At 43.8% G+C, this 12,304-nt stretch overlaps 2 protein-coding genes across 4 annotated transcripts; both read right to left on the minus strand.

Annotated features, from left to right (window-relative positions):
• Positions 1–877: 877 nt before the first annotated feature.
• On the minus strand, positions 878–9,122 carry LOC112242042 (kelch-like protein 23). The gene is made up of 6 exons (XM_042318978.1): positions 8,986–9,122; positions 8,147–8,462; positions 5,033–5,239; positions 4,110–4,851; positions 3,590–3,742; positions 878–1,385 (listed from the first exon to the last, which is right to left on the minus strand). Exons 1-6 carry the CDS (start codon positions 8,994–8,996, stop codon positions 1,075–1,077), a joined length of 1,740 nt encoding a protein of 579 aa, XP_042174912.1. The 5' UTR covers positions 8,997–9,122; the 3' UTR covers positions 878–1,074.
• On the minus strand, positions 8,691–12,300 carry phospho2 (phosphatase, orphan 2). 3 transcript variants are annotated; one of them, XM_042318980.1, is made up of 2 exons: positions 12,278–12,300; positions 8,691–10,589 (listed from the first exon to the last, which is right to left on the minus strand). In XM_042318980.1, exon 2 carries the CDS (start codon positions 10,572–10,574, stop codon positions 9,843–9,845), a length of 732 nt encoding a protein of 243 aa, XP_042174914.1. In that variant the 5' UTR covers positions 10,575–10,589; positions 12,278–12,300; the 3' UTR covers positions 8,691–9,842. The 3 variants fall into 3 exon arrangements, with proteins under 3 accessions (XP_042174914.1, XP_042174917.1, XP_042174916.1); XM_042318983.1 differs by lacking the exon at positions 12,278–12,300 and adding an exon at positions 12,221–12,244; XM_042318982.1 differs by lacking the exon at positions 12,278–12,300 and adding an exon at positions 11,254–11,412.
• Positions 12,301–12,304: the final 4 nt, after the last annotated feature.

The following is a 12,304-nucleotide window of genomic DNA, read 5'->3' on the forward strand; positions in this document are numbered from 1 at the left end:
TCTGACAGAGTAGAGATAATCAGCCAATTCATAATCTCTGTTTAGGGTCAGATAGCAATTTAGTCTTTGGGATTTTGTTTCGTTTTTCCAGTATTGTAAATATGATTCCTTTGATTGGTTCATGATTTTGCTTATTGGAATTCTTTCTTTTGAAGCAGTGCTGGTGTCAGCTTGGTTGGTGAGGTCCAACACCAGCTGACTGAGAGGGCTCGTTTCTGGGCTCAGCTCTTGGGTTTGAAGTGCTTTAAATTGCAGACTCGAATTTAGACTTGAATTTAGATGTAGCCAAAATTTTAATGATCTTTTCTGTATCTTCATTATTACTGGAAAACGGCCCAATTTTCTGCCCTACATGCATTAGTTGGTGTATTTCTCTGGACTTGTAGGATTTTCCGACAGAATTCTGCATGTAGGGCTTCAATTGGATGTTTGTCCCACATGCTAAAGTCCAGTTTATTGAGTGTCCCCCAAACCTCACTTCCATAAAGAGCTATTGGTAGGATTACACTGTCAAATATTTTAGTCCAAATTCTAATTGGGATGTTGATTTTGAATAATTTCATTTTTATTGCATACATTGCTCTGCGGGATTTTTCTTTGAGTGCATTCACTGCCATATTAAAGTTTTCCGATGTAGATATGGTCAGACCAAGGTAGGTGTAATTTGTAGTGTGTTCAATTATGGTGTTGTTCAGGGTGAATTCATATTTGTGTTTCTGACATGTTTTTTTGTTGTTGTGGAAAATCATGATTTTCGTTTTTTTTAATTTACTGCCAGGGCCCAATTATGGCAATATTGCTCTAGAATATTAATGTTTTGTTGAAGACCTTCTTTAGTTGGTGATAGAAGTACCAAGTCATCAGCATATAGCAGGTATTTCACCTCTGTGTCAAATAGTGTGAGTCCTGGGGCTGGAGATTGGTCCAACATGTCTGCTAATTCATTGATATAAATGTTGAAAAGATTTGGACTCAAATTGCAGCCTTGTCTCACACCTCGACATTGTGAGAAAAATTCTGTTCTTTGGTTTTTGATTTTTATTGCACACTTGTTTTCTGTGTACATGCATTTTACTAAACACTGTAAACACAGACACATCCATGGGACCGCGCCGCTCCAGGTAAATTCCCCACGATCTCCCAGGTGTCCTGTTCGGGGTCGTACCTCTCCACACTCTGCAGGTAGGTGCCCTTGGAGTAGGAGTAGCCCCCGGTGACGTACAGGGACCCGTTCATGGCCACGGCGCCACACTCCATCCTCCTCTCCTTGGTCCTGGCCAGCTGGCTCCACTCATCTCTGTCCGGTTCGTAACAGTCTGTGATGGTGGTCTGGCCACCCACCAGGTACAGCTTGGGGTGCAGTGACACCAGGCACAGGCCGTACTCTAAGAGACGGTCCAAGACAGAGGTCAAATAAATTATCTTTGCTCAAATACAGGAAGGATGACTACTACTTATGTGCATCACTTTAGATGGTGTGTACATCCTATGATTTCACTTTTGCTGCAGACATCTCTGCATTCATATTTTTGTAAAGTTTGAATGCTGCACTACAACATAACTACAGTGGGGCAAAAAAGTATTTAGTCAGCCACCAATTGTGCAAGTTCTCCCACTTAAAAAGATGAGAGGGCTGTAATTTTCACCATAGGTACACTTCAACTATGACAGACAAAATGAGGGGAAAAAATCCAGAAAATCACATTGTAGGATTTTTAATGAATTTATTTGCAAATTATGGTGGAAAATAAGCATTTGGTCAATAACAAATGTTTATCTCAATACTTTGTTATATACCCTTTGTTGGCAATGACAGAGGTCAAACGTTTTCTGTAAGTCTTCACAAGGTTTTCACACACTGTTGCTGGTATTTTGGCCCATTCCTCCATGCAGATCTCCTCTAGAGCAGTGATGTTTTGGAGCTGTTGCTGGGCAACACAGACTTTCAACTCCCTCCAAAGATTTTCTATGGGGTTGAGATCTGGAGACTGGCTAGGCCACTCCAGGACCTTGAAATGCTTCTTACGAAGCCACTCCTTCGTTGCCCGGGCGGTGTGTTTGGGATCATTGTCATGCTGAAAGACCCAGCCACGTTTCATCTTCAATGCCCTTGCTGATGGAAGGAGGTTTTCACTCTAAATCTCACGATACATGGCCCCATTCATTCTTTCCTTTACACGGATCAGTCGTCCTGGTCCCTTTGCAGAAAAACAGCCCCAAAGCATGATGTTTCCACCCCCATGCTTCACAGTAGGTATGGTGTTCTTTGGATGCAACTCAGCATTCTTTGTCCTCCAAACACGACGAGTTGAGTTTTTACCAAAAAGTTATATTTTGGTTTCATCTGACCATATGACATTCTCCCAATCTTCTTCTGGATCATCCAAATGCTCTCTAGCAAACTTCAGACGGGCCTGGACATGTACTGGCTTAAGCAGGGGACACGTCTGGCACTGCAGGATTTGAGTCCCTGGCGGCGTAGTGTGTTACTGATGGTAGGCTTTGTTACTTTGGTCCCAGCTCTCTGCAGGTCATTCACTAGGTCCCCCCGTGTGGTTCTAGGATTTTTGCTCACCGTTCTTGTGATCATTTTGACCCCATGGGGTGAGATCTTGTGTGGAGCCCCAGATCGAGGGAGATTATCAGTGGTCTTGTATGTCTTCCATTTCCTAATAATTGCTCCCACAGTTGATTTCTTCAAACCAAGCTGCTTACCTATTGCAGATTCAGTCTTCCGAGCCTGATGCAGGTCTACAATTTTGTTTCTGGTGTCCTTTGACAGCTCTTTGGTCTTGGCCATAGTGGAGTTTGGAGTGTGACTGTTTGAGGTTGTGGACAGGTGTCTTTTATACTGATAACAAGTTCAAACAGGTGCCATTAATACAGGTAACGAGTGGAGGACAGAGGAGCCTCTTAAAGAAGAAGTTGCAGGTCTGTGAGAGCCAGAAATCTTGCTTGTTTGTAGGTGACCAAATACTTATTTTCCACCATAATTTGCAAATAAATTCATTAAAAATCCTACAATGTGATTTTCTGGATTTTTTTTCTCATTTTGTCTGTCATAGTTGAAGTGTACCTATGATGAAAATTACAGGCCTCTCTCATCTTTTTAAGTGGGATAACATGCACAATTGGTGGCTGACTAAATATTTTTTTGCCCCACTGTATGTGTTTTTCATAATTCCTTCAAGCCTGGGGTAAGTTAGTTATTAACAGAGTTCCTCATGTGGTTGAGCCGCACCAGAACTTTTGGATTTTAATGCACTGTCCCATTTTCTCTCTGTAGCTCTATAGAACCAGGGCTGATATAACAGAGTTTATCTCTCTGTAGAACCAGGGCTGATGTAACAGAGTTTATCTCTCTGTAGCTCTATAGAACCAGGGCTGACATAACAGAGTTATCTCTCTGTAGCTCTATAGAACCAGGGCTGACATAACAGAGTTATCTCTCTGAAGCTCTATAGAACCAGGGCTGAAATAACAGAGTTATCTCTCTGAAGCTCTATAGAACCAGGGCTGATATAACAGAGTTTATCTCTCTGAAGCTCTATAGAACCAGGGCTGATATAACTGAGTTGTGTTGTGGTACCTGGATGAGGACAGGTCGTTGTTATACTCCATTCATTGACGTCTGCCCTGTAGGTCTGAATCTTATCATAGGTGCAGCTTCCCTTGTAACCATAGTGACCACCTGCCACATATATTGTGTCTCTCAGAACACAGGCCGTAGCGTTCCCCACGCCTGTGACAAGGGAAGGAAGGAAGGAAGGCAGGGTGGGAAGGAAGGAAGGAAGGAAGGCAGGGTGGGAAGGAAGGAAGGCAGGAAGGAAAAGGAAGGGAGGAAGGGAAGGAAGGAAGGAAGGAAGGAAGGAAGGAAGGAAGGAAGGAAGGAAGGAAGGAAGGAAGGAAGGAAGGAAGGAAGGAAGGAAGGAAGGAAGGAAGGAAGGAAGGAAGGAAGGAAGGATTGTCACTAAAAGGCTTCCAACCTTAAAACTACCATGAAACTCCAGCAGTAAACAAATACATTTACTATAAGACAAAACTTACAACAAAAAATCTGTCAAGTTACACAACTGTGTCATATTCCAAACCTTCATAGGCCAACCTACCTTGTACCATATTAGCTACGGGAATCCACTTCCTTTTCAAGGGGTCATAGAATTCCGTTTCCCCCATGGGCGCCCCTCCTCTGTACCCTCCTATGACGTAGACACACCCATGCAGACCCACAGAACAGTGGTAGTACCTCGCTGTCAGCATGGGCTGCCCCTGTGTCCATTTATCAGTATCACTGCTGTAAACCCACACTGTATCTAGAGCCTCTGTAGTGTCTGTCCTGTAGCCGCCGCTAATATAGATGTTGGAGCCCAGCAGGGTAACTCCATAACTCTCCCTGGTGTGGTCTGGCATATCCTCCCCCTGCTGCCACTGGTCCGTGACTGGGTCCCAGGTCTGGACCTCAGACAGAGGGTGCCAGTGGTACCCTCCTATCACAAACATCCTGGAGGTCAGTCTCCTGCCCCTTCTGCAGTGTTCCGAAGGGCTTTTATTGATATTAAAAGCAGTCTTCAGAGCTTGGACAAATAGAGAGTGGATGTCTTCAGTGTCAGTCTCCAGACACTCTCTATGAATCTCTAAGGCAGTCCTGAGGTACTCTTCCTTCAGGTCTAAGTGGGCGGAGTGAAGAAGCTCCTGGAAGTGTCCCCTGCGGGCAAGAGTATCGTGGGCCAGCCACCTCACCACCCCCTCCACCAGCACCGCCTCTTTCAACACCTCCGCCAGGTTCTCCTCCTGCAGGAGGCTCCTCACCTTCTCCACCCCCAGCTCCTGGAACTCCTCCTCTCTCACCACCTGAGAAAATGACACTCTCAAATCACTAAAGACATTTAATAAACCCATCTATTGATTTAGTAGAATACATATCTGCTGAGTGTTTATATATATATATATTGAATTACATCATATTTGTTGCTTGTTTCTGTGTATGTACCACGATGTAGGAATAAGCCTGAACCTAAACCTGAACCATTACCTCGTGGAAGTGGCAGAGCAGCACCCTGCGTGCCTCCTTCTCCAGGGACAGACACACATGGAGCTGGGCGAAACGGAGCATGCCCAGACAGTTGTCGACGTCGAGGAGACGAACCAGGAAGTTCTCACAGGCCGTTTTCACGGCTCCGAACTGCAGCAGGTCTGCAGCCTCCAGCAGAGACTCTACATTCCACTGGGTAATGGAGGCCTGGGAGGGAGACAGTTTAGAGTTGTGTCCCAAATAGCACCCTATTGTGCACTACTTTTGACCAGCACCCTTAGGGTCCATATTGCACTTTCTGGGAATAGGGTGCCATTTGGGATGCAGGAAATACACTATATATACACTATATATACACTATATATACAACAGTATGTGAACACCCCTTCAAATTAGTGGATTCGGCTATTTGTACGGGTGTACAAAATCGAGCACACAGCCATGCAATCTCCATAGACAAACATTGGCAATAGAATGGTCTTACTGAAGAGCTCAGTGCCGTTCAACATGGCACCGTCATAGGATGCCACCTTTCCAACAAGTCAGTTTGTCAAATTTCTGCCGCGGTCAACTGTAAGTGCTGTTATTGTGAAGTGTAAACGTCTAGGAGCAACAACGGTTCAGCCGCGAAGTGGTAGGCCACACAAGCTCATAGAACGGGACCGCCGAGTGCTGAAGCTCGTAAAAATCATCTGTCCTCAGTTGCAACACTCACTACCGAGTTCCAAACTGCCTCTGGAAGCAACGTCAGCACAAGAACTGTTCGTCAGGAGCTTCATGAAATGGGTTTCCATCATGGCAGAGCAGCCGCACACAAGCCTAAGATCACCATGCGCAATGCCAAGCGTCGGCTGGAGTGGTGTAAAGCTCGCCACCATTGGACTCTGGAGCAGTGGAAACACGTTTTCTGGAGTGATGAATCACACTTCACCACCTGGCAGTCCAATGGACCAATCTGGGTTCGGCGGATGCCAAGAGAACGCCAACTGCCCCAATGCATAGTGTCAACTGTTTTGGTGGAGCAGGAATAATGTCTGGGGCTGTTTTTCATGGTTCGGGACCTTAGTTCCAGTGACAGGAAATCTTAAAGCTACAGCACACAATGACAATCTAGATGATTCTGTGCTTCCAAGTTTTTTGGCAACAGTTTTGGGGAAGGCCCTTTCCTGTTTCATTATGACAATGCCCCTGTGCACAAAGCGAGGTCCATACAGAAATGGTTTGTTGAGATAAGTGTGGTAAACCTTGACTGGCATGCAGAGCCCTGACCTTAACCCCATCGAACACCTTTGGGATGAATTGGAACCCCGACTGCGAGTCAGGCCTTATCGCCCAACATCCGCGCCCGACCTCACTAATGCTCTGAATGGAAGCAAGTCCCCGCAGCAATGTTCCAACATCTAGTGGAAAGCCTTCCCATTAGAGAGGAGGTTGTTATAGCAGCAAAGGGGGAACCAACTCCATATTAATGCCCGGGATTTTGGAATGAGATGTTGGACGAGCATGTGTCTGTCCACATACTTTTGATCATGTAGGGTATTATGTAGCCCTTTCCTGCAGTCAATGACCAGAAGTGTCCTCTTTGGCCTCATGGCTGGAATGTTACTCATGTTTCATCATTGATAAAGAGTTTTTTATTTAACAGACGAAAATCTTGTGTTTCTATGTCAAACAGTTTTGTTATATTTCAGTCTTCTGGTATATAAAGTGTAATATTAAGATGAAAACTCAAAATGTAAGACATTTCAACTTTATATCTGACATGATACAGGTGGATACTGTTGTTAAGCCCATAACCATGTGTGTGAGGTGGATACTGTTGTTAAGCCCATAACCATGTGTGTGAGGTGGATACTGTTGTTAAGCCCATAACCATGTGTGTGAGGTGGATACTGTTGTTAAGCCCATAACCATGTGTGTGAGGTGGATACTGTTGTTAAGCCCATAACCATGTGTGTGAGGTGGATACTGTTGTTAAGCCCATAACCATGTGTGTGAGGTGGATACTGTTGTTAAGCCCATAACCATGTGTGTGAGGTGGATACTGTTGTTAAGCCCATAACCCATGTGTGTGAGGTGGATACTGTTGTTAAGCCCATAACCATGTGTGTGAGGTGGATACTGTTGTTAAGCCCATAACCATGTGTGTGAGGTGGATACTGTTGTTAAGCCCATAACCATGTGTGTGAGGTGGATACTGTTGTTAAGCCCATAACCATGTGTGTGGAGGTGGATACTGTTGTTAAGCCCATAACCATGTGTGTCAGGTGGATACTGTTGTTAAGCCCATAACCATGTGTGTGAGGTGGATACTGTTGTTAAGCCCATAACCATGTGTGTGAGGTGGATACTGTTGTTAAGCCCATAACCATGTGTGTGAGGTGGATACTGTTGTTAAGCCCATAACCATGTGTGTGAGGTGGATACTGTTGTTAAGCCCATAACCATGTGTGTGAGGTGGATACTGTTGTTAAGCCCATAACCATGTGTGTGAGGTGGATACTGTTGTTAAGCCCATAACCATGTGTGTGAGGTGGATACTGTTGTTAAGCCCATAACCATGTGTGTGAGGTGGATACTGTTGTTAAGCCCATAACCATGTGTGTGAGGTGGATACTGTTGTTAAGCCCATAACCATGTGTGTGAGGTGGATACTGTTGTTACAAAGTAGATTTGTTTAAGACGACCAAGAAAGAGTCTGTGTGCCCGATTTAGCCCACTGCAGTAAAAGGTTACATGGGACCATCTCAATATTAAAACAATAGACACAACATGCGTAAAAGTAAAAACCTCCATTTTAATGATAACTAAATGACTTTTGAGACGCCATAGATGATTTAGCCTTTTGGTAGGCCGTCATTGTAAATCATAGATGATTTTGCCTTTTGGTAGGCCGTCATTGTAAATCATAGATGATTTTGCCTTTTGGTAGGCCGTCATTGTAAATCATAGATGATTTTGCCTTTTGGTAGGCCGTCATTGTAAATAAGAATTTGTTCTTAACTGACTTGCCTAGTTAAATAAAGGTTAAAAAACATACAATTTTTTAATATTAGGCTACTACATTCACATAATGGACAGTCACTCATAAATGGTCTCAGAGGTGTAGCCTACCTTGGAGGTGTACACATAGTCCACCAGAGTCGTCAGCACCTCCACATCTACCCCAGCTAGTCTGATGACACTGTGGGACCTCTCTCTCATATCGGCTGTGAACATGGCTCTGAAGTAGGAACTACGGGAGCATAGAGCCACTTTATGGCAGTGGAAGAGCTCCCCTGTAGAGCACTGTAGAGCTATGTCAGTGAACAAGGCTTCTGTGTAGTATTGTCCGAGGGCTTCTAGAACCTCCGTGGGATGGGTTGGGTCACAGAAATCATAGGTGTAGAAGGATTCCGGCGACTCCTGTCCCTTAGATGACATTGTGTTCCTGAAACACGAGACATTAAATATCTTAATGTACCCTTTAAAAATGTATGCCATTGCCTTGGCACATCCATGCATTATACATTAGTAATACAGAACAGCTGACGTTGGACTTCCCTGTCCCTTTACACATCTGGTTACACTGACGTTATTTAAGACAGGCTATGGTCTGTAGGGTGCAAACCGCAATGGGAATTAGTTTCAACATGACATTTAAATGAATGAAGCTTGATAGAATCAAATTGGGTTTATTGCTAAAACAGAAAACATTGCATAATGAACATTTTGCAATACTGTAAGCAGCAACACCTTGCAAAAAACGATGAACTGAGCACAGACAGGAAACATACATGGATTTGCAATGGATCCAGAGTATTTGATCATGTGATCTATTAGTCGTCCTATTTAAAACACAATGTAATGCATTCACATAGGACCTACATACACTTGACAGAATACTATTCAATCTAAATAGTCCCGAGTGAAGATCATTAACACAGCTCACTGAACAATAGCCACACATCTACCTGCTCGACATGGTTTATTTTCCTGTTGTTAAAGCATCCTGTGTTTGGAGCGAGTCAAACGGCATCACACGCCATCTGTTGTAAATCCTTATTTATATGCGCAATTCCCTTGTAAACCAACCAATCTAATAAACGCCGGACATTCCGCTATTTAGTTTCGTTATCTATTTAGGCTGACGCGGCAGGCGCTCAGCTGATGTGACAGAGCATCTCAGCCGCAGACAGCAGCGCCTCTGATAATCTTACCAGCCGCAAATAACAGCGTTCGACCAATCACATTCACCGCGCCTCGTCCTACTATCAGCGTATTGACACAAAGGGACAGACAGAGGGTTATCTTAGGAGGCAGGGAGACGGGGTCACGGTCCACGAAACCGCACTGCTGAAGCAGTAATCGGCCATTTATATAATAACACTCACAATAGAGCCTAGTAGAGACAACAGATTATTGCACTGTTAATACACAGGACTGGTAATACATTTTTCACATAGATAGTGCCCTAGTAAAAAGTGATGCCAATGTCTTTTATTGACTGTACATCCTAGAATATATATTTAATGATAAACAGTTATAACATGTAATTTACAGGTGTGATTTGTTTTTTTCCTTGTCTGTTTATTGGGTTCTGTATCTCTCTACATTTGCTAAAGACAAAAATAAGCACAAAGATGTACATTCATTTGCATCTGAACCTGAGAGACTGATGTGATTACAGTCCTGCTGATTTAAAATATGATCTTCAAAAAACTTTTCAAAACAGGACAAAGACACAATCACAATCCTTCCCTCTCACGCATTTGGTATACTTTTTAATCGTTGCAAGTACACTTCATTTAGTATGAGAAAGAGCTGAACCCTACAGGGGAACACATGCTTTCAGTTCCATCAGGATCTCTTTTCCACTTGTCCATCCTACGACTCTCGGGTTCGATGAACCCTCTCCTTGTTGTGGACTCTGTCTAGAGAGCAGCCTCTCCAAGGTGTAACCCTTTCTAGGGAACACCACATCTCCTTCCCTTAGACTGTTGGAAGGGCAAAGGTCGTTCCCTCCGTCCCCTACATAGAAAGTTCTCTGATACTCTACCCCTCCCTTCAACTGCCCTGCTAGGAAATCAGCCAGCACTTTCCTCTTACACAGATTGACAGGGCACTGGCTACACTGGTGAGAATGGTAACATTCTATCTCCATGTAGCCACGCTTGTCAAACGCAGCCGGATTGGTGAAGACTTGGTCGACCGCGTCTTGAACCCCAGCCACCTGCAGTATCCAGTCGATGAACACTGTGTTTGAATCTGAGATAATGATGCAGTCAATGTCGTTCTTGTTACTCACAATGAACGTCAACACTTCAATCATTCCATCTGTAAACGGTATTGTCTCCATCACACTTCGGATTGTATCGGGGCTGATGTCCTGGTCTCCTATATAGGACATGACTCTGCCCATGTACTCTGTCCAGCGTCCCTTCTGGTAGGAGTTCTTGACCAGGTCTGGCAGGCATTGGTCCGGGATACACTGAATGACCCAGGTGTCACTGTTGTCATCCACCAAGGTGTGGTCGAAGTCAAACACCAGCAGAGTCTTCATGATGATTCTCCTCTGCTGCAAAACACAGGTGGAATAGGTTTGTTAGAAGAGACACGGACAGGCAGCCAGACACAGAGAGAGAGAGAGAGAGAGGGAGAGGGGTGAGAGATAGAGAGAGAGGGGTGAGAGATAAAGAGAGAGGGAGAGAGAAACATTTTTTTTTAATGGTATTGTCTGCTTTGCTTAGTATTAGGAATTTGAAATGATTTATACTTTTAATACTTAAGTATATTTTAAACCAAATAGTTGTAGACCTTTACTCAATATTTTACTGGGTGACTTTCACTTTTAATTGAGTAATTTTCTATTAAGGTATCTTTACTTTTACTAAAGTATGACAATTGAGTACTTTTTCCAACACTGGGGAGGGGGCAGGCAGACAGACACTAAACAGAAAGTGCTTTGGCAATGTTAACACATGTTTCCCATGTCAATAAAGCCCCTTGAATTGAACTGAAGTGAAAAAGGCTAGTGACCAAGCAGTATCTATCTAGCTAGCTACTGAATGGCTAAGAGTGTTCTTTGGACTGTCTGCTGACTAGCTAGGAACTGGCTAGCTAACAGTCAATCTATTACACATTACCAAGTACAGTAGCTAGCTCCTTTTACGTCGTTCTAAACAGTAAACCGCTTGTCAAATAGTCTATTTATCAATTTGTGTATTCACTTAGGATCTTACCCCACACTGTTGTTACACCGTTTACACAAATGTAAATTTAGATGCGTGACATCGCCGGTTGGATCTTAAACACACACTTGAGACATGTCGCGTTCGGAACAACTGGGAACCATTGAGGCACAGATAGAACAATGAGACAGATGTTCCACCGGATGTGTAAATGTGAAGCATCCGCTTGGCGTTTCCACTCACTACCAAATTTGGAAAAAACGATGTCAAATCATCAAATGTGGTAGTGAGTGGTACGTGAGAGGAAGCCCAGTGGCCCGCAGTGGGAGAAATAAGATGGAACTCGATGGATTTTGGCTGAGATCCTTCACATTTTCTCATCGACTAAACATTTGATCTCAGTACAGTTTTCTGTTCCCAAAACTAGAATCTGTTACGAACAGAGTGAACTAAGTTTTGTAGACTTTACCAAAGTTTAAAAAATATTGCGTTGTTTAGAATGGGTGTGAAGGCGAATTGAGTTATTGCAGAAGTGCACTTTACAGCGTAGGCGTTCCCTAATGGAAATATGCAAATTCGTGCAAGAACGCGCCAATAGAATCTCTCTAGCTCGTGGTTGGCTCTGCCCACTAGAGTCATTTGTTCCCGTTTGAAACGACAGGCTGTGGTCTATCTTGGTTTAATTCTAAAGACGATTTTATTGAGCCGCTCGAACCTCGGAAATCTCCGACTTCGCAGCGTTCAAGCAGAGACACTTTGAGGAGATGGGAAACCGTATGAACGACCAATGTGTTCGTTGCCCATGCGTCGTCAATGTGGTGCATTCTGGGTGATTCTCGGACAAGGAGCGTTCTCCTTCAAATAGTGAATGGGAGTTAATTGGGCGCTAGCGCAAAAACCAAACATTAGCATTAATTTCGTCAAAAAGAAGTACAACATGCTACTATTTTCCAAGATGTGAGATAATTAACTTGTTCTCTGTAATATCATATAGCTTTGGAATCATGCTATTACGTACTCTAATATCTCTGGTTCAAGACAACCGCAAACTCGAGAAAAAAAAACAAGCCCCGACCTGAAGATCACTGACTTCATGATTTGA

This window comes from Oncorhynchus tshawytscha, unplaced genomic scaffold (assembly GCF_018296145.1).
Source record: "Oncorhynchus tshawytscha isolate Ot180627B unplaced genomic scaffold, Otsh_v2.0 Un_contig_5015_pilon_pilon, whole genome shotgun sequence".
NCBI classification, from domain to species: domain Eukaryota; kingdom Metazoa; phylum Chordata; class Actinopteri; order Salmoniformes; family Salmonidae; genus Oncorhynchus; species Oncorhynchus tshawytscha.

Coding starts and splice junctions, on each gene's coding strand:
- LOC112242042 (XM_042318978.1), bottom strand. Junction 4,852..5,032: donor TGCTCTGCCACTTCCACGAG/GTAATGGTTCAG, acceptor TCATTTTCTCAG/GTGGTGAGAGAGGAGGAGTT. Junction 1,386..3,589: donor AACGACCTGTCCTCATCCAG/GTACCACAACAC, acceptor ACCGTCTCTTAG/AGTACGGCCTGTGCCTGGTG.
- phospho2 (XM_042318980.1), bottom strand. CDS start 10,574: ATGAAGACTCTGCTGGTGTTTGACTTCGACCACACCTTGGTGGATGAC.